General features: G+C 50.3%; 1 protein-coding gene across 16 annotated transcripts in view; it reads left to right on the top strand.

Moving 5' to 3' along the window:
* Positions 1-21414, top strand: part of Atpalpha (sodium/potassium-transporting ATPase subunit alpha) — a 201627-nt gene that overhangs the window by 68773 nt on the left and 111440 nt on the right. For 8 of the 16 annotated variants that reach the window (XM_071661202.1, XM_071661196.1, XM_071661194.1 and 5 more), the window contains exon 2: positions 15090-15116. The exons of the other annotated variants lie outside the window; for them this stretch is intronic. In XM_071661202.1, coding sequence (XP_071517303.1) covers positions 15090-15116 — 27 coding nt within the window. The remainder of the gene's footprint in view (positions 1-15089; positions 15117-21414) is intronic. 16 annotated transcript variants of the gene reach the window in all.

The raw sequence follows: 21414 nt of genomic DNA, 5'->3' as shown, positions 1-21414 counted from the left end.
GTATTAAACACACACACACACACACACCGTTGGTAACGAGTTACTGTATTGAGTATGTATATTTTTGTGTATGTATGTATGTGTGTGTAAATCATTTACATAGACGTGGAGGGAGAGAGAGGTTCAGTCAGTGGGTCCATCTTGGTAGCCTCTTACCTTCCATCATCCACAGATAAGGTCATCAATACCGTGTTAGCGTGGGGGCATAAGGTCATCAATACCGTGTTAGCGTGAGGGCATAAGGTCATCAATACCGTGTTAGCGTGGGGGCATAAGGTCATCAATACCGTGTTAGCGTGGGGGCATAAGGTCATCAATACCGTGTTAGCGTGGGGGCATAAGGTCATCAATACCGTGTTAGCGTGGGAGCATAAGGTCATCAATACCGTGTTAGCGTGGGGGCATAAGGTCATCAATACCGTGTTAGCGTGGGGGCATAAGGTCATCAATACCGTGTTAGCGTGGGAGCACAGGAGACGATCTGTCATATCTGCCTCGTTCATCACCGCTGGTGTAGGTAGGCTTAAGGCTTGTGTCCCATCCCTCTGGATTCGGCTCTGCTTCTTTAATTCAAGAGCGCCTATTGTACGTTAGCTCCACGAGATCCTGGCGCTGGCTTCTTCAAGTGGGTCGCCTATAGCGGGGATGCGTCCTCGAGGGGAAGGTCGAGTTAACTTGTAACGTTTGTCCTCGACACCTCGTCCTTGGACTTAAAGACGACTTCGACTGTGAACGAGTCCTACTCCCCTGCCTTCCCAACCTGGCTGGATTTCAGGGTGATAAGTTGGGTATTTACTTATTTCAGGGTGATAAGTTGGGTATTTACTTATTTCAGGGTGATAAGTTGGGTATTTACTTATTTCAGGGTGATAAGTTGGGTATTCATTTATTTTCACTTATGTCCATCTCTTAAATAAACGCTTGTCGTTTGCTTGCTGTCGTCTGGGATTACTTCTCTCCCGTTGGGTGTGTATGCCAACACCCTGGCCTGTGACAGTCATATTCTGCTCGTGTTATGCTACCTGGCTCCTGGTTTTACTATTCTACGTTGACTTTGCCTGAGGTAGATTTCCCCCACTTGTGGCCAAGGTTCTAAGCCACCGTGTGTGCCTAGGTTGACTGCATGGGCTTTCTATTTCCAACAATTCCTCCGTCATTGGCAAGCAGACTCTGGTATAGGTCAAGCGAGTGTAATGACCTGTTTGTACTGTACACAGGGAGGGAGTTGTACACCCGCGTGGTCCACCGTCTCTCGAGCCTTCATTACCATCACACAACACTTGGTGGAAGTCTCTTATTTACTAGCAGGCAGTCGGTGCCCTTAGTTGCTCCCTTAAGTTGGGACTTCGGCGACTAAAGGAGCGGACGAGGTCGATTTCCACGTCTCTTCTACACTGGTCTCCTCCGCTTCTTCCCCGCTGGGTAATGTACTCATATGAAGGTCTTCTGTCACCGTGAACCATCCTCGTTACGCCACGTTTACTCGCGATGAATTTCATCAGCCAAGGTCCAGACCAACTTTGTGCTCTTCATGAAGTCCTTTTGTAAGTTGATGTAGAAATCCTCTATTGTTCCCCTTATGAACATCGCTTCATCTGCAGATATATTGAAGGTACGAGTCCCTAAGGGAGTCGGGGTCTATCTTGCATCCATTGCAGAAACTTTATTCTCCTTCGGGTGGGTGGGACTGCACACCGTGTCATTGTGCTTGCCAAGCCGTGTCTGTGATGCGCCGTTATCCTGGGCGAGGCTTGATCCCTTCCTCCCTCTCTCTCCATGGACGTCATCGCGATCATTTCTCTCTCTCTCTCTCTCTCTCTCTCTCTCTCTCTCTCTCTCTCTCTCTCTCTCTCTCTCTCTCTCTCTCTCTCTCTCTCTCTCTCTCTACTTCGTCTACTCGCCATTAACACAAGGTCAGACCTTCCTCACTCCTCCTCCACCTGGTCTGTGGCTGGAACCGTCCGTGTTGTCTCAGCAGCAAAGGTCTTAATAATTGCCTGGCGTGGCCTTCCATAAGGAGGCGGGTATATAGGTCCAGAAGGCGTTGACTGATGGTGACCGTCACAGGTGGAGACTCCTCCCGTCACAGATGGCGTCTCCTCCCGTCACAGGTGGCGACTCCTCCCGTCACAGGGAGAAAGTCATGAGTGTTGACGATCCACACAGCAGGCTGGAACGCTGATCCTGAGAGCCACGCTAGTACCTGGAAGACGGACGGTTCCAGTAGGATGCAGCCTCCATATACTCCACGAATCTGAGGCCCACGCTGGCTGAGCCATTTTCCTCTTCGCTGGAAGATTCCAGGCCTCCCTCCTGGATTTTGCCAGAGACAAACTAAAGATGCTAACACCGTAGTCATCCCAAGGTTGCTCCACTCTTCTTGTGAGCTGGAGAGAACGTTCGCTGGCAGTCCAGCAACCTTGCGAGATGCGTGTACAGTTAGGCTACTGAGGGAACTGATTAAGGTGATATTTGATGATTTGTTGGTCAAAGTTTAGCCAGAGCTTGAAGTTATAAATACCAAGAAGTTAGATTGTAACTTGGGTAGGAGGTGGTAATCAGGCGTGTACAACTGCTTACTGATAAGTTCACAAGAGCTGTTCTTGTAAGCCAATTGTATGGTGCCGAACTGCAACCTCGGGGATGAGGGATCACAGGTGACGGAAGTGGACGATGGCGGGGGTGTTTGGTACAAAGTAGCTTCAGCTCGAACTGCTTGATGAACTTGAGGTGTGTTGGGAGGAGAGCATGGGCCTTGGAGGGCCTGTGGAAATACCCGATCCTCTATTGCTATCGTGGCTTGATTCATGAGGCTCTGAGTCTGTCTGGTTATCTTATCTTGTATCCTGGGAGGCCAAATCCGTCATCCTGCCCAAGATAGCACTACTGTGCCCTCAGCTATGTTGTAGCATAGCCAGCTATGTTCTCCTACAGTCAGCTATGTTATACTGTAGTCACCTGATGATGATGATAGTACGTATGTATCACATAGGAATATCCAGGGGTAACACACACACACACTACCCTCCCTCTCTCTCTCTCTCTCTCTCTCTCTCTCTCTCTCTCTCTCTCTCTCTCTCTCTCTCTCCCACGCATACGCGTCCCTCTTTAGAATTACGTTTTCGTCTTCATTTCCCCACGCAAGCCGTTCTCTTTGTATCCTTTTGTGTTTGATTTTTCGTTTTTCCTCTCCGTTTTCTGATTCATTCTTGGCTCTGGGCCGTTTTCAGGGGTCTGGAGGCCAGAAGACAAAAGCTTTTAGAAAATGGTTTGCAGGCAAGTTTTGTGTTGTGTTGGAGATTTTGAGCCGGTGTAGACGTCAGAGGTGTGGGGGGGGGGGGGTCGGTACAGTGCCGGGGGTCGTTCCCTGGTGGGTGTGGGGAGGTGTGGGGGTTGATGTGGGCAGAAGGGTGGAGGCCCGAAACTTATGTTTGCGTCCAAACACATTAGTCTGATGACACACACACACAAACCTCCTCCTCCTCCTCCACCATCAGTCGCCAACACTCCCACCACCATCACCTGACCCACGTCACTCCCCGTCACCGTCACACTAGCAGGTGTTCCGACCGTCACAGTGCGTCACACTTCCGTCACTTTTCCCAGGGAAGTGATGCGTTGGTTTTCCCCCGTCCGTGTGTACGACCGTACGTCCGTGCGAGTGCCCCGTGCGTCAGTGTGAGTGACTCATGCGTCAGAGTGACTCATGCGTCAGTGCGAGTGCCCCATGCGTCAGTGCGAGTGCCCCATGCGTCAGTGCGAGTGCCCCATGCGTCAGTGCGAGTGCCTCATGCGTCAGTGTGAGTGCCCCATGCGTCAGTGCGAGTGCCTCATGCGTTCATACATTAATCCGTGCGTCCATCCGTCTTTCGTGCGTACCGACATGAAATACGCAATATCTCGTTACTGCGTCGTTTGATATGGACCAAACTCGTAACACAGATGCTGCAGACGCAACTCTACCCCAGCGGACGGGTTTTTTTGAGGGGGTCAGTGGTCAGAGGTCAAGGTCAGAAGGTCATATATCAATACTGAGCAAGCAGCACCTCTGATGACCGTAGTAATGGGGATAATAGCAATGTATTACGAGAGAGAGAGAGAGAGAGAGAGAGAGAGAGAGAGAGAGAGAGAGAGAGATTCATATGTAGATGTCAGAGGTCAAGGTCACACGGCGTGATATTTGGTAAACTACTACTGAAATGGTACTTAATTGCTCGTTGCTAAACCGATGATAGAGTCGTTAGATATTGTCCCCACTCGTATTGAAGAACTACTTGGTGTGCTTCATGTGTTATTCACCGTTGTCTCGGCTCGATCTCGTGTTATACAGTGCGAACCTTCCCTGCTCGTGGGATACGCAGCCATCTTCGTATGTATGATCATGTAGGGATTATACATCGTCACGTGGTGGGCAAGGGATTATACATCGTCACGTGGTGGGCAAGGGATTATACAGCACTATGTGCCCCTCTTGCACGGTAATGACCCTAGGAGGGGGGGGGGGGGGGCATGCTAGCGCACCGTAGATCCCTCTTGCCCGGAAGATACCCTGGGGGGGGAAAGCGTACCTATACCTACATTAGGGTACAGGGCCACGTACATCCTTCTTGTACGGTAAGTCAAACCCTCCCCCCCCCCTCCCTGGGAAAGTAAGTGTGCCTGTCTTGTCGTGGGGGGGGAGGGGGGTGAGGGGATGAGGGACTTGGGGGGGGGGGGGTGACAGGTGGTGTTGTTTACACCCTTCTTGCACGGAGGGGACCGCCAGGGCGTCCATTTGGTGCGTCCGTACCGTGACGTCACTGCTGACGTCACTGAATGCGTCATTTCCCCCCTCCTCCCCCCCCCCCTCAGCGAGGCAGGTGTTGTCAGCCATATGGAGGGGCACTGATAGGGGGGGGGGAGGGGTCATACCTGGCTGAGGCAGGGCAGGTCAAGGGGTCGATCCAGACTTAATGTGAACCTTGTTATATGTCCCTTTGGCTCTGATGGTACGGCTTGCCTACCTCCTTCCCTTCCCTCCCTTCCCTTCCCTCCATCCCCTCCCTTCCCTTCCCTTCCCTCCAGGTCAGTTGTGGGAGCGAGGCTCCTGTGAGACTCATCATTGATCTTTAGGAATCGAACCTTCTTGTTGGCTGCTGTGGGGCGGCGGCGGGGTACGGTTGGCCCCGTGCCCCGCCGCCGCCCCACCAACCCCGCCCCCTACACACACACACACACACACACACACACACACACAGCCACCCCAGTCCATCCCCCCTCCCCCCCTCTATACAACTTCCCAGGACTGGTTTAGCCCTCGTCCCATACTGGTGTAATGTAGCCCCAGAGTACAAACCTGGCCGGTATGGAACTGGTTTGGTGTGCGCCCCACAACCGGTTTGGTCCAACCCCTGGGGCAACACATGGGAGAGAGAGAGAGAGAGAGAGAGAGAGAGAGAGAGAGAGAGAGAGAGAGAGAGAGAGAGAGAGAGAGAGGCTTAAACTACATGCCGTAACTTATTTCTTGAAAAAGTTGAGATAAAAAAAGTTTTTATGGTTGGGTTACTTTGAACTAGAAGTGGGTGAGTTACTTATTTTCTAAATGCTTTAGAATTAGGGTTCACTATGATTCTTCAAAGTTCGTCTTCTGTAAGTGTGGTATATAAATGCCGTCTATATCAAATTCTACATTCAACTAGAATCAATTCTCTATGTCCATCGGTAGTGACGAGAGGGCCATGGCTGAGGTGAGATTACCTCATTTGAATATTCCAATACAGACAGACAAATGCAAGTTCGTCGACAGATACGTAGGTGTCTTGCTCATCTTGCCGAACCGGACGGAACTCAACATCCACTGCAATGTCTGTGGGTGAAATCCACAGAAAGAATTCTCGCCCTTGTCACGATAGACGCACACACAGATGCACACACAGACGCACACACAGATAAACGTGCGCACACACTGAGACACACACAGATAGACGCACACACAGATGCATACACAGACGCACACACAGATAGACGCACACACAGAGGTACGCACAGATAGACGCGCACAGACATAGACGCACACACAGATGGTGTTACGAAAAATGATGAAGATGAAGGAAATTGATTTATAACTCGGGTTCTTGTGTTTGATGTGTCACACGGGGTTATGAAGTGTGGTGTGGGGGGGGGGGGCAGTCAATAGTGACGTGGGATGGTGTGTGGGGACGGAGGCCCCCTGGAGGGGGGGGGGGGGGGTACAACCTCAAACACCATTAGCATTCCGTGTTCTGACGTCACGTACTCGACCTTCCGTCCATAATGAAACTTTGTGACAAAATATATATTGTTTGTACAGACACACACATATTCGTGTTCATATATATATATATATATATATATATATATATATATATATATATATATATATATATATATATGTGTGTGTGTGTGTGTGTGTGTGTGTGTTCCTAATTGTGCTTTTGACTGATGCTCTTACTCAAAAATTTTAGGAACTTTAAGTCGTAGTAGCACCTAAAGCGTACTGAAAACACTGGACTGAAGCTTTTACACCATACCCACCTCAGCAGAGAGAGAGAGAGAGAGAGAGAGAGAGAGAGAGAGAGAGAGAGAGAGAGAGAGAGCGTGGCTAAAACATTTTCCAGAACCACCTCACCCAGCAGAGAGGCCCGTAGGCTTGAGGAAGGGGGTAAGGTGTTGAGGTGGGGGGTGGGGGGTGGGGGGGTTATAATGAAGGGGGTTGTAAGGCTAGGCTGGGGGAAAGTGTGGGGTGGGGAGGAGATGGGAAGGAAGGGTTAGGGGGGAGGGGGAGGGGGGTATGGTAGTGGTGTATGAGGTTCAGCCTGGGGCGGGTGGTGGGTTAGAGGAGTGTATGAGGTTCAGCCTGGGGTGGGTTAGAGGAGTGGGACAGACCAGCCCACCCTTCCCTCCTCACTCCCCCTGCCATCGTCCAGCCTGCTGGGGTGGACACTGTGTGTAGCGAGGCGTTACATTATGATGATGTAGGTCGATAATGCCTCCAAAGAAGTTGTTAACACTCTAGCCTCCCCCACTCCACCCACCCGCCCTTACATCAACCCTCCCTTTCCACACGCCCACGCCACACCACCCATGTCCTTATACACTAGTCTCATCTCCCTTTTCCACACGCCCACACCACACCTCCCACGCCCTTATACACAGAGCCTCATCTCTCTTTCCTTAACGTCTTCCCTAGTCTCCCTTATCCGTACGCCCCCTTTTATGTCTCCCTTCAGCGATGGTCGTCGCCCCAACCCGCCTCACATCACCCAGACGTTTGGGAAGAACCTAGTGATGACAGGGAACCTGCATAGCGTCCCTACCACTAAGGCAGGGCCGTAGCGCGTACTGCTCACCGCTCACTGAGCTTGTCTCACTCTCGTTGCTCTCCACTGCCACACACACACATATTCCATTGTCGGAGTGCAGAATTTCTGATCTCTTTTAGGGCAGAACGGTAGAGAGAGAGAGAGAGAGAGAGAGAGAGAGAGAGAGAGAGAGAGAGAGAGAGAGAGAGAGAATGGTGGCCTGGCTGCCACGTCGTCACATCAGGTTAGGAATGTTAGAAATGCTCGTGTGTTGGTGTTGGTGGTGCAGGTTACAATGTGCAGGGCCGCCGAGGGATATCGACCCCTCCTAGGTTACTGCAACCACTACTACATCATCAGCTGACACTCGACTGATATACACAGACAGCTCATGATATTGTGTGGGTTTTATGTATATTTGATTCAGTTCAGCCATAAACTTTGCTGAAGGTGAAAAGCATTTGCTCAAAAGCGTTCGAACCACATAACGCCATCGTGGAAGTGTTTACGCCTAACCAACTTACTGCCTCGCCAACCTGACCTAGAAGCTTATAGGCTTCGCTTGACCCCCAGCCCGGCTCACTTGAGACCTATAATTATAATTGGCTCTGAAGGGGACGTACAGGAGGCGTTGCATACGCTAGACAGAGAGGCGAGACACAGGTAGAGGGGTTTAGGTTCCGGTACAGAGGCTCGAAGCTTCGAAGTATTTGTTCGTGCTTCGTCTTTGGGGGTCGTGAAGCGAACATGACGAGGTGAAGCGCAAGGATGATATAGATTTTTGTGTTATTTTATTTAATGTACGCATTGGTTTAAAGTTTTATTATAATAAGTTCGAGACGATAATATTTCACGTTATATGTTAAAAAGAAAAAAGAAAAAATATTCATAGGTTGCGAAGAAAGTGGAAAATAGAATATTAGAAAATATCGTACGCCATTCTTGTGGGGCAACAGAAAATGTTGTACGCCATTCTCGTGAGAGACACAATACCACTGCCGATGAAAAAACTTTTCCTCAAAAATTTGGAAATAGATTTTCTTTGATCAGAACTAAAGTTGTTATGCCATGATTGTAGAAACACACATGTGGCTCCCTTACTATCTCATTTTTCAAGTACTCAGGAGTTTATATATATATATATATATATATATATATATATATATATATATATATATATATATATATATATCATCGTACCCAAGGGTCATACCTTCGTGCTCAGGGATCGTACCGTCGTGCTCAGGGGTCGTACCGACATGCTCAAGGATCGTACCGTCGTGCTCAGGGGGTCGTATCGTCGTGCTCAAGGTGTTAAGTAAACTACCTGTTAACACCAATTTGATAAAGCCAATTATAACATCGAGAAACGGTTAACTACAAATTGGTGTTGATAATTACATACGTAACTGTTGCTAACTTGAACGAAGCTGTTGTGTGGGGAAGCTGGTGACATAATAATAATTTAGGTAATTCCTTGACATTTGCTTTTTAAACTTAAGTGAAAGTGATTTTGGTAATTCAGTTATACTAGCGACCTCTGCTAAGTTAGCGAAACTCTCGTCCCGCTAACTTCGCTAAATTAGCTTTAATTTTTTGACATTGTTATAGTGCTCGGGGGCAAGCATTTCCTCTATGGAATGCCAGTATTTTAATGGGAAGATATTTTTACTGGAGCTTCGTTTGGGGTTGTTGGGGTTTGGGGTTGTTAGTGAGGCTAGTTTAGATTTGTCATTAGGCTACTGTAGGGTTATTATAACTAGGGTTATTTGTGACGTTTGATGAGGGTTGTGATTGGGGCTAGTTAAGGTTTCACTGGTGCTAGTTAAGGTTTAACTGGGGCTAGTTTAGGATGAGGGTGAACTACAGTGAGACGTCACTGAGAGTGAGTGACCCAGAGTGAGGGAGGCCACTGTGAGGGTGACCCAGAGTGAGGGAGGCCACTGTGAGGGTGACCCAGAGTGAGGGAGGCCACTGTGAGGGTGACCCAGAGTGAGGGAGGCCACTGTGAGGGTGACCCAGAGTGAGGGAGGCCACTGTGAGGGTGACCCAGAGTGAGGGAGGCCACTGTGAGGGTGACCCAGAGTGAGGGAGGCCACTGTGAGGGTGACCCAGAGTGAGGGAGGCCACTGTGAGGGTGACCCAGAGTGAGGGAGGCCACTGTGAGGGTGACCCAGAGTGAGGGAGGCCACTGTGAGGGTGACCCAGAGTGAGGGAGGCCACTGTGAGGGTGACCCAGAGTGAGGGAGGCCACTGTGAGGGTGACCCAGAGTGAGGGAGGCCACTGTGAGGGTGACCCAGAGTGAGGGAGGCCACTGTGAGGGTGACCCAGAGTGAGGGAGGCCACTGTGAGGGTGACCCAGAGTGAGGGAGGCCACTGTGAGGGTGACCCAGAGTGAGGGAGGCCACTGTGAGGGTGACCCAGAGTGAGGGAGGCCACTGTGAGGGTGACCCAGAGTGAGGGAGGCCACTGTGAGGGTGACCCAGAGTGAGGGAGGCCACTGTGAGGGTGACCCAGAGTGAGGGAGGCCACTGTGAGGGTGACTCAGAGTGAGGGAGGCCACTGTGAGGGTGACCCAGAGTGAGGGAGGCCACTGTGAGGGTGAGGGAGGCAGGGGAGGGGCGGACGTATCGATCACCAACACTGCAGGAGACGTCCTCTGGGAGGCGCCGCTCAGCCGCGCCTCCTGCCGCACTCCGGCCCGTCCCCGGCCCGTCCTGACCGTCCCCGGCCCGTCCTGACCGTCCCTGGACCGTCCCTGGCCGTCCCCGGCCCGTCCTGACCGTCCCCGGCCCGTCCTGGCCGTCCCTGGCTGACCTTGACCTACCTCCACCTATCCTACTCGTCTCGATCCCACTGCGGTCGTCCCTGGCTTGCTCTGAAGTCCCTGGAGCGTCCGTCAGGATCCTTCCTGTATTCTGTAGGATACGCCACTGTAGTTAAGGAGCTCGCTGTATGGTGGCGTCACATGCATGTGTCCCGTGACCGCGGCTTAGCGTCACCCTGGGGCTTCAGGGACATCCCTGGGGCCTAGAGGTCACCCCTGGCGCATGGAGGTCACCTGAGGGACCTGAGGGGGTTACTTGTGGGACGTGGGGGCTACCCCTGGGGACCACAAATTACCCCTAGGACCACAGGTCACCCCTGGGACCTTCGGGTCACCCCTGAGGACCCGCTGGTCACCCACGGGGCTCTGAAATCCTCCCAGGGCATCCTCAGCGCGAGCACAGAAACCATCTATCCTCCCACCCCCCTGCCTGCCCCTCCAGACTCATGATTAATTACCATCAGACACTTGATCATTAGTGATCATTAGTGGCAATGTAATTAGTATTTGGCCATCTTGGCCCTTGCGTCCCTACCCCCAACCCCGTCTCCACTAGCCCTGCCGAAGGATGGGGAGGGTAGACTCGCCCCACAGTCTCCCCCCTTCCCTTGCCCCTCCTTACACTCGCTCTCAACCACCTTCCGCCGCTAATTGCCCGGGCCAGCGCCCAAGCTCAACCCCGGATTCACTTCTTTTGCATATTACCCGCCGGCTATGTTGGCTGTGGCGAAAATTACCCGCACATGGAAGACGGGGCCTCCGCCGCCCGAGGTAATGGGTCGGCACACACACCACCACTACACCACCACTACACCACCACCACCACTACACCACCACTACACCACCACACCACCACCACTACACCACCACCACACCACCACTACACCACCACACCACCACCACACCACCACCACCACTACACCACCACCAAACCACCACACCACCACCACTACACCACCACACCACCAGCAGCTCCTCGGGGAAGGTGAGACCTGGTACCATGGAGGCCCCGTGTTGGGGAGGAGGAAATTGCCACACGGCACCACCACTCCTCACCCCCCCCCCCTTTTCTGGATTTATGACGTCACACCGGCACTCGTGACGTGCACCCGTGACGTCATGGACTGGTCGAATGGGTGGGGCTGAATATGAAGGACCAGAGGGGGAAGGGAGAATGAGTGTTGGGGGAGACTCGATCTACAGACGTATGCAAGAACTAGACAGCCACTGTATCGTGGAGGACACACACACACACACACACACACACACACACACACACACACACACATGATCAGTATTTGTTGGCAAAATAAGGAGATATGAGATGACTTGGGACATTGACATGTACGTGCCAGTATACGTACGTGAGGAACTGAATAACAAGTCTCGAAGTGTTTTCACCGTGGAAGACACTGGTAGACGCCCACGCCGGTCGAGGTGGCATGAAGCAGCGGAGGTAGTGGGGAAGCGCTGAGATATCGAGAGCAGATAACAATACAGTGTTACCATGAATTAATTCATCATAAGGCTCAGAGTCCCGGTGGTATGTCACTATTATGTTCCGACGATGTGTGGAGCTGGAGTCAACCTGCCTCAGCTGGAAGTGTTCAACATGGTACTGGGCAGAGGAAGGTAGAACCGCGAGGCCTTCCACCAGGGCAAACCTGTGTGTTAAAAAAAGGAATCCTTGAGAAAGATGGCTTGTTCTACATACAGACCTGTCTCTCCCTCTCTCAGGAGTCGGGGGGGGGGGGGGGGGGGACGGGACTGGGAAAGATATAATTGGGAAAGCAAGTTCGGGTCACCACTCCCTCCCTGCAGATGGGAAACTACATGAATCAGACATGATCTTGGGTTTTGGGTTGGGGAAAGTGGAAGTGAGGGGGTCATGTGGAACTAGGGGCCATGTGGAACTTGATGTCATGTGGAACATAATCTTTCAGATGTCGACGTCACGGAGGGGAACCCCCACCCACCCACCCACACAGTTTTAGGGAAATGAGAAGGTTGGGTGTATTGCCCTTGTCTGGAGCTGCCAAGAAACCATTTGATAGCGACGGCGATTATCGTAATGGATGGAGACAAAAGCCACATGGCTGGGGGGAGGAGGAGGAGGAAGAGCAGGCAACATCTCGGAACGGGTTTGGTCGAGGATGAGGTGTCGTCCTCCACTGGCGTGTTGGAGGACGACTGTTCAAGACCCATTGGGTTTTTTTTCCTGATCAACGTAAATGTCAACTTGGCCGAGGCGTTATATGCCAACCCGACCGGAATGTGTTTGATGCCGAGGTCATGATGGGAAGCGAAGTGCCTCCATCATGTCCAAGTGGATCTTAACCAGACTCCACAAGTCATGTGCATCGTTGATGTGAGGTCATGTGGACAGCACATAGTGAAGGAACACTTCAGTATGGGTATATCCAGTAGGATATTACAAGCTACAGGAACCTGCTTGTAGGAGGCCCTTGGTAGTGGACATCGTCCCCCAGCTTCTCGTAGGCGTACCGTGGCTGAGAATATTCAAGGAGACGAACTGTCGTCTGGCAAATATCAGAATATCTTTTAGGTATATAGATAAAGGAAATATTCAGTTAGCTCTTCATGTTCCACGTAAGAATATGCTTCTCACTAATTTTGGGACATTGGCTAATATAGTGTCCTGTTTTGTGTTCCACAGCTGTAAACCTCCCTCCCTGTACAGTACAAATAGGTGACTACACACACACACACACACACACACTGCACTGGTTATGTATAAGGCACCAAAACACATCATCAAGGAACCACTCCTACATACACTACATGCAGTAACCCTACATCATACATCACTCCTACATACAGTACATACACTAACCCTACATAATGCATCTGTCTATGTATGATGAGGCAAGGTGCTGGTCCAAGGAGGTGGTGGGAGGCAGAAGGATGGGACATAAAGTACATGGGAAGGACATACAACACAAGACCTGATGGTCTGTGACCAGGTTATCTGCTAGAGGACAGTACATGGGAAGGACAGATAACACAAGACCTGATTGTCTGTGACCAGGTTATCTGCTGGAGGACAGAAATATTACCCTAAATTTGTAATCTGTATTGACGGATATAGAATATTAAAGCGGATGGCTCAACCCCACCCACCAATCTCCTCGACATATCAGGCGGCAGAAAGAAATAGCTCGAAAGAACACACGATATTGAGAGTATACTGACGTGGGAAGTTTATAAGAAAGGACAAAAGAAAATCAGATCCTGGTGTAAGTTTAACAGCTGGATCATTTGAGAAGGATGTGTTTTAGCCTCTCACCTGTAGAGAAAATAAATTGGTGATAATTTTTTTGTTTTTATCATATTGTCTCTGAATAGGCCTATTCATGGATAATTAATATCGTCAAAAAAAATTGTCTATTTGTGGTTTGAATTTGGTGATATTCTTAGCTGTGGCGAAACGAGGTGGTCGTTGTAAGCCAAGTGTACCCCGAACTCGACCCCATGATAGAAAACTTCAACTCATAATTGTTCTCGAGTAGGGGGCGCGCGCGCGCGCTGCTCTGTTGAAAGAGGGTCCGAACCCTGGCCTTCAGTAGTGGGATGAACTGCTCTAATGACGTCTAATGGCAGGGGTGACCCGAAACTAACTTACGAAACTTTGGATGAGTTTCGCCGCCGTCCAAGTTCCGCCAGCGATTGGGAGTAGCCTGGTGCCCAGACTGTAATGGTGAGGACGTGCAGTGAGGGATTACTGTGGGTGTGTGGGTATAGGTGGGTGTGTGCTGGTGAAGTGAAGAATGCAATGTGTCTGTACGTGGGTGTGTGAGTGTGTGGTGAGAGTGTGTGGGTGTGTGAGTGTGAGAGTGTGTGGGTGTGTGAGTGAGTGTGTGTGGGTGTGTGAGTGAGAGTGTGGGTGTGTGAGTGAGTGTGTGGGTGTGTGAGTGAGAGTGTGTGGGTGTGTGAGTGAGTGTGTGTGTGTGAGAGAGTGTGGGTGTGAGAATGTGTTTGAGAGTGTGGGTGTGAGAATGTGTGTGTGTGTGTGTGTGTGTGTGAGAATGTGTGTGAGAGTGTGGGTGTGAGAATGTGTGTGTGTGTGTGTGTGTGTGTGAGAATGTGTGTGAGAGTGTGGGTGTGAGAATGTGTGTGAGAGTGTGGGTGTGAGAATGTGTGTGTGTGTGTGTGTGTGAGAATGTGTGTGTGTGTGTGTGTGTGTGTGTGTGTGTGGTTGTGCTGTGCTGGCGGAGCGAAGGCTGGCTGGTCGTGGTCTTGGTGATCAATAAGCCAGTAGTCCTTCGTGAGGGATATGCAAGGCAGTAGCGAGACTTCTGATGCGAAATCCATACTGGGCCGTTGACAGACGGCACACCCGCGGAGGAATGCCTGGATGGTGGTGTCCCTCGCACACACACACACACACACCGCGCCAGCAGCAGAGGTCAATGACGACATGACACGCTGCACAGCAGGGTCGTGGGCGGGTGGGTGCCCCAGCGGAGTCCAGCAATAGCTGTGTTAGGGAGAGAGAGACAAGGGTGTGAATAATGAATATACTTGTATTCATATATATATATATATATATATATATATATATATATATATATATATATATATATATATATATATATATATATATATATAATATATATACACGAACTAATATATGTAGGACGTAATATATAAGTAGATATAAGTATGTGTATATAAAATTTTTGTTAATAGTTGTAGAATCATGAACACTAACCCATTTAATATGTATAGATGGAGACTGAGTGTCCCAACCCCTACAGAATGACCGAATGGGGTCCAGTCACTTACCAATAGTGATACGAGGGTTAGAATCCCTCCCCAAAGAAGGTTTCTCCCCAAAGACATTTTATTCTTCCGGGAGTGTGTGTGTGTCTACCACTCCCGTCCTGCTACAGAGTAGTAAAGCTGACTCCTGTCTTTTCAGACGGGAGCCGAGAATGGTGATGCCACCGTAAGTGGTCGTCGTGTTGCTGTTGTATGTTTTGAGTGTCGCATGTCTGTCTGTCTGTCTGTCTCTCCCCCCCTAGTTGGCACCCCCATGATGTTGTCACCCCATGTTGTGTGTTCTCTCTCGGGTTTCCACCCCCGTGTTTGCGTCGTCTCCACGGTTGACAGTTGTTGTTGTGCGCATTTACTGGACGCGCATCCCCACCGTCCACTCCCAAACTGTTATTGGTCTTCCATTTTCTATACAGTACGTCTGTTTTCTTTGATCGTCTAAGCCCCCTACCTACCCCCATTTTCCTCCATCGTCTGTTCTTTACTCCCGTTTTCTTAGATTATTTTTTCTTAAAACGCCCCTCATTCTCTATCATCTTTACCACAGTCCCGTTCTCTTTGATCGCCTACGTTGCTCTTTTTAATGCTTTGCATTTCACCATCTTCCCATTTTCGTATTGCTTTAGAAATCTGTCAGTTTTTTTTCTAAACTTCATCGCATTTTCCTTTAATGTAACCATGTATATCCCATTCTCTGTAATCATGTTTCTTCTGTTTCTTCATACTTCTATTATTACGTTTCCCGTTTTTTGTCACTAATTTTCATCCCATTTTCTTTACCGTTACCAGTGGTTGATATTTAGCTTAATCCCATCTGACCTTCCCATATATATATATATATATATATATATATATATATATATATATATATATATATATATATATATATATACTACATTTCCAGTTTTCTGTTATACTTGTGTTCCTCCTGAGCATCATCACCACTCATGGCCCATTTTCTATCCATCACATCAACCTCAAATCCCATTTTCTTGACCTTGGTCGGTTTTTTTGAACGTTCTTCTGTTATATGCCGCTGATGGCCTTTACCTGTTTTGATCTTCTGGTTACAAACTCTGTATCTATTACTACGTGTTCTGTGTCCAAAGTAATTTCGCCGTGTTTCTGTGTGATAAAGTAATCTTGTATTTTGTGTATGGCAAAGTAATCTCGCTGTATTTTGTGTATTGTTCAAGTAATTTTGCTGTATTATGTGTGTCATAAGGTAATTTCGCTGTATTTCTGTGTGATAATCTCGTTGTGTGTGTATGATTATGTAATCTTGCAGCATTTGTGTGTAATAAAGTAATCTTGTAATTTTGTGTTTGATGAAATAGTCTCGATGTATTTGCTTGCTTGTTAGTTAACTCTCAAAAGCATACATTGATCAGTGTATTTGTCTGATGTTGGCCTTGAGGTTGTTATATATATATATATATATAACTTGTTTATTCTGAAACGAACGAAAGAAAACGGAAGGTAAGTGGCCGCCAAGAAAGGAAAATGGAGGTTAGCACTGATGTATGTGGGTATGTATGATCATTATTTTTTAGATTATATTGTTTCAGGGGTGAGGGAGGGAGGGAAATAGTCCTTTAAGACATGTTTTTTGTATATGTGAAATTATATCTTTGAGGATAATATAGAATGTTTGAAAACACGTAGATGATATTCTTTGTTTTTCTTTTCCTTCGTAGAATTCTACGAATGATTATTGAGGAAGTTGTAGATCGCGTCTGTCCAGAGGTTGTGGTTGTGGTGGTGTTGTAGTCTCGTGTGGAACATCGAGGGTTGTGAGTTGTAAGAAGGTGAAGGAGGTTAGGTCTCTCTCTCTCTCTCTCTCTCTCTCTCTCTCTCTCTCTCTCTCTCTCTCTCTCTCGGGTCTTCATTAACTATACCAATTTTCTTCCCTCGTATCAAGCCATATAAGCAGCCAAGCCACACAGGTTACTCTACGGTTTACCTTAACTGCTTCGTAAACCTTGGTTCAGTCGAGTGACAGCACGTCGCCCCCCCCCCCCCCAATATACCACGTTGCTTCATCTCATTCTGTCCAATGCTCGTCTCTCGCCTCTCCCAATGCCCGGACCCCGTCACCTAAAGCCCCCCCCCCCCCCCACCCCCTTACTCTCTTGTCCCATTTTCTTCCTGGTCACCTTCTCCCCTTTTCTCCCAGGACTTCTGACACACATCCAGTTTGTCAATCTCTCTTCACTCATCCTCTCTATTTACCAGAACCATTTCAATCCTCCCTAGTCAGTCAGCCCGTCCGTCCTCTCAGATTGCACATACACCCACACACGTCTCTCCGAAGCAGTCGCTTCATCGAAAGGATGGCAGATCGCAGTGTGATATCAATGTACAGCGAAGAAAGTCATGAGTGAGTTTGGATAAACGCGAATAAAAAGTTCAGGACGTATGGCGGTGGGAGAACTGAAGGTTGAAGATAAGAGCCGTGCAAGAAAGCTAAAATGGAGGCGCACTGAATTGCTCTGGGTGAATGGAGAAAATTATTGTTCTGGGTGAACGGAGAAAATGTGAGGGTAGAATGTGCGAAAAGTTTGGTTTTCAAAGCGTCTCTCTCTCATCCCTGACTTATAGGAATCCTAAGTCTTTACATCTCAAGAAGTGGTTAATAATAAGGAGCAACAAGGATGGCTAACCTGCGAAGTATAGCTGGAATTAGAAGGAATAAAGATGGCAGATGGTTGGTTACATGGCGTGAGGAACGTCTATTAGGAAAACGGGGGAGGATGAATGTCTGTCAGGATGGTATGGTTATGCAGAGCGCATTGCAGAGGAAAGGATGGTTGTGGAAGGTGTTTGACAGTGCAGCAGTAGAAGACAGCGGAGGAGGGAGCTGGTCTTCATGATTGTCGTCACAAGGGAAACCTTCCCATCTTGCAAGGGTCGAGTCTGACCTTAGCACTGTGCATGTCCGAGTCTGACCTTAGCACTGTGCATGTCCGAGTCTGACCTTAGCACTGTGCATGTTCGAGTCTGACCTTATCACAGTGCATGTCCTCAGTAGAAAATGTCCAAAGAAATGACTTGGTGACCGAATGGAAATGGATTGTCTCAAGTAGAGAGATGGTGTGGCAGATCGTGGTGTCTTTTTGACGAGTCAGTGAAAATGAAGTGATAAAAGGAAAAGAGATGAAGGACTTTTATTAGTGGAAATCCACTGGTATGTCTTTGGACATGGGTTGAGGATGACTGATTATTCAATGGTGGTTTGTACCTGGTCTCAATTGCCATTGGGTTTGATATAATGATCGTTAGAGACGTGTTTCAGGTAAACCCTGCACGGACGAGATCCTGTCTCGAAGGATCACCAGAAGACCACACCTCACGAGGCTTGGACCACACCTCACAAGGCTTGGACCACACCTCACAAGGCTTGGACCACACCTCACAAGGCTTGGACCACACCTCACGAGGCTTGGACCACACCTCACGAGGCTTGGACCACACCTCACAAGGCTTGTGTCATGATGGTGAACCTTCACAACCCTCCCCTCCCCCTGTCCCTTCCCCTCACAACCCCCCCCCTCACAACCCCCCCCCACCCCCCTCACAACCCAGTTGACTGCGGTAAAACTATCGATTGACCGCTGCAGTAGAAGCAAACACCCCTCCTCCCTTCCCTTCACTCCTCCCCCCCCCCCCTCCCTCAAAGCCCACCCCCGTCAATCACTAACCCAATCACACACAAACCTCACGCAATCCCCCCGCGCCCGCCCGCCGCTGTCACGCACGCCTCCCGCACGCCTCCCGCACGCCTCCCGCAAGGCGGCGAGCACCTATTGGAAATGCGGGATATGTCTCCCCCGAGGAAAGTCTGGTGTAGTGGTGGTGGTGATGACCTGGCTTCGGGGAGGTCAGGTGGTGATGACCTGGCTTCGGGGAGGTCAGGTGGTGATGACCTGGCTTCGGGGAAGTCAGGTGGTGATGACCTGGCTTCGGGGAGGTCGTCGGAGGTCAGGTGGTGATGACCTGGCTTCGGGAGGTCATTAGAGGTCAGGTGGTGATGACCTAGCCTTCTACAGGCCATCTGAGGTTAGCTATTGACCTCTTGGTGACCTGTTCCAGATCCCACTGTACTGTGATCCCCCCACAGCACACGCCCACCTCTCCCAGAACCTCCCCCCCCCCCCCGCTGCAAGTCCAACCCCACATCTACCACAGCCTCTAACCCCCTCCCCGACACCATGCCCCCACCACACCTCATTCCTACCACTGGACAGACCCCACACACAGGGGAGGGAGGGTCGCCACTGGTCTGGTAACACTGCCAGGGTCGTACCTTTCCTGTACTGCGGACACACACGACCTTAGGCTGGGGTCGTGTGTGTGTGTGTGTGTGTGTGTGTGTGTGTGTGTGTGTGTGTGTGTGTGTGTGTGTGTGTGTGTGCGCCCCCCCCCCCCCCTTCCGACGCTAGGGAGGTCGTTAGGCATGACTGATGGTTCAGGAGCCCAGGTCTCATTAGGATGTCCTCTCTCAGGCCCTCGTCTGTCCTGACCTGCCTGTCTCACATCTTTCTCCCTGTCTCTCTACTACCTACCCCTCCCCCCCTGGACACCCGTCCATCTCCTGGCCCACCTGTCTCTCTGCCATCCCTCACCCAGCCCAGCAGTCCTTCCCTACTGTATATTCGTAAGTCTCTCTCTCTCTCTCTCTCTCTCTCTCTCTCTCTCTCTCTCTCTCTCTCTCTCTCTCTCTCTCTCTCTCTCTCCCTAACCATCGTGTGGACGACCTCAAAACCACCGTGACCTCGTATGACCTCCACACAGTGACGACCCCCCCCCCTCTACATCTGACCCTTCTCCCGTGACCTCTAAAAGGAAGACTCACGTCGTTAGCGTCTCTTAACTACACGACCGATGGTGCGTGAGGCCGTCTTTCCCCTGACGATTTCACCGGATCATCATTTGCCACCTCTGTTTCCAGAGTCTCCGGTGACCTGCTGGGGGTTTGATGGGGTTTAAGGGGTTGTGTGGGTGTGGGGGGTTGTTGATATGGCAAGCGACCTCAGCTCAGGACACTGTGGGGGCGCCCAACCCCAGACGACCTCAGAGCCACCTTCCCCGCGACCTCTACAGACACCTCCCTACCTGACCCTACCTGACCTTACCCCGTTCCTTCCCCGCGACCTGTGTCCTACCACGCTTCACGACTACGTCTGTTGGTCAGCGTGACCTCTGACCTCACGCACCCCGCAGGTCAGCACCCTCAGCGAATATCTCATATGACTATTGACGCCTTCGGCGTACCCCCCCCCCCCCACGACTAGCCTTCTGTTGACCTGTGACGAGCATTATTTCGACCTGTAACGACCCCACTGTGGCTCCCTGTTGACCTTGGACGACCCCGTTGAGGTTTTCTGTTGACCTCTGACGGCCCTATTGTGCCCCGTTGTGGTTTTCTGTTGACCTTTGCCGCGCCTTCTGTTTGACCCCGTTGTTGACCTCTGACTGGTCTTGTGTTGACCTCCCCTCGTGTGCTGAGTGTTGACCTTTGACTGCATCTGCCTCCCCCACACACACTCCCCTTCCCCACAGTTTCCCACTCTCCCTTCGCACTCTGCCACCCCCCACACCCCCCTCTCCCCCCTTAATCAGAACCCGTCCACCCATTGTGTCTGAACCTTTCATTCCTTGACCTTTAAAGGTAAATCACGTGTGGCCCCCCCCCCCCCCCGTCCACACACACACACACCAGTGTTCTTTATTTGGCAACGTTGATCTGGTAACGTGTACGTCATGTCTCGACACCCGCCCCCCCCCCCTCCCCCTCACCCCCACACCATGAGTAACTCTTCTAATGACGCATGCGTCACATGCGTCACGTGCGTCACCTGTGTCGTCCTGGACCAGTTGTTATGTCGTCGTGAGGTTGTACCGGGACAGTGTCCTACCATAATGGCCCCGTCATCCTTTGTGGGTATGGAAGCCTCTGTTTTCAAGTGGTGGAGGAGGGGATTCCCCTGGGGTCAGGGAAGTGTCGTCTTGGACCCCTCTTCGTCGTCCTGGGGGTTCCCTTGGGTCAGGGAAGTGTCTGTCATCAAGTGGGCGGGGTTCCCCTGGGTTTTGGCAGAGCGTCGCCCCCTGGTATGACCTGACGGAAGGGTACACACACCCCGTCGACAGCCACAGCGCTCGTAGAAAAAAAAATGATAATTCTGCTTTCAATTACAACGTCCGGTCATTCTCGCTACCTAATGGGCTGTTGAACGATCATTAACGGTCGTTATGAACAAGCAAGTGAGGGGTAATTAAAGCGGACCATTTGTCTTAAAGCCAAACTGTCGATGAATTTCGCCAAGCTGGACTTTGAAGAGAGGCGTCACCTCTCTACCATCGTGGATTTCGAAGGTACAAAATAAATCCATGATTGTTTCCTAGCAAGAACATGCATGATGACGGAGCACCGTGTACACTCAAGCCTTGACACACTTGAATACATGGGT

This window comes from Panulirus ornatus, chromosome 73, assembly GCF_036320965.1.
Source record: "Panulirus ornatus isolate Po-2019 chromosome 73, ASM3632096v1, whole genome shotgun sequence".
Classification (NCBI taxonomy): domain Eukaryota; kingdom Metazoa; phylum Arthropoda; class Malacostraca; order Decapoda; family Palinuridae; genus Panulirus; species Panulirus ornatus.
This window is presented reverse-complemented; position numbering and strand designations above follow the sequence as displayed.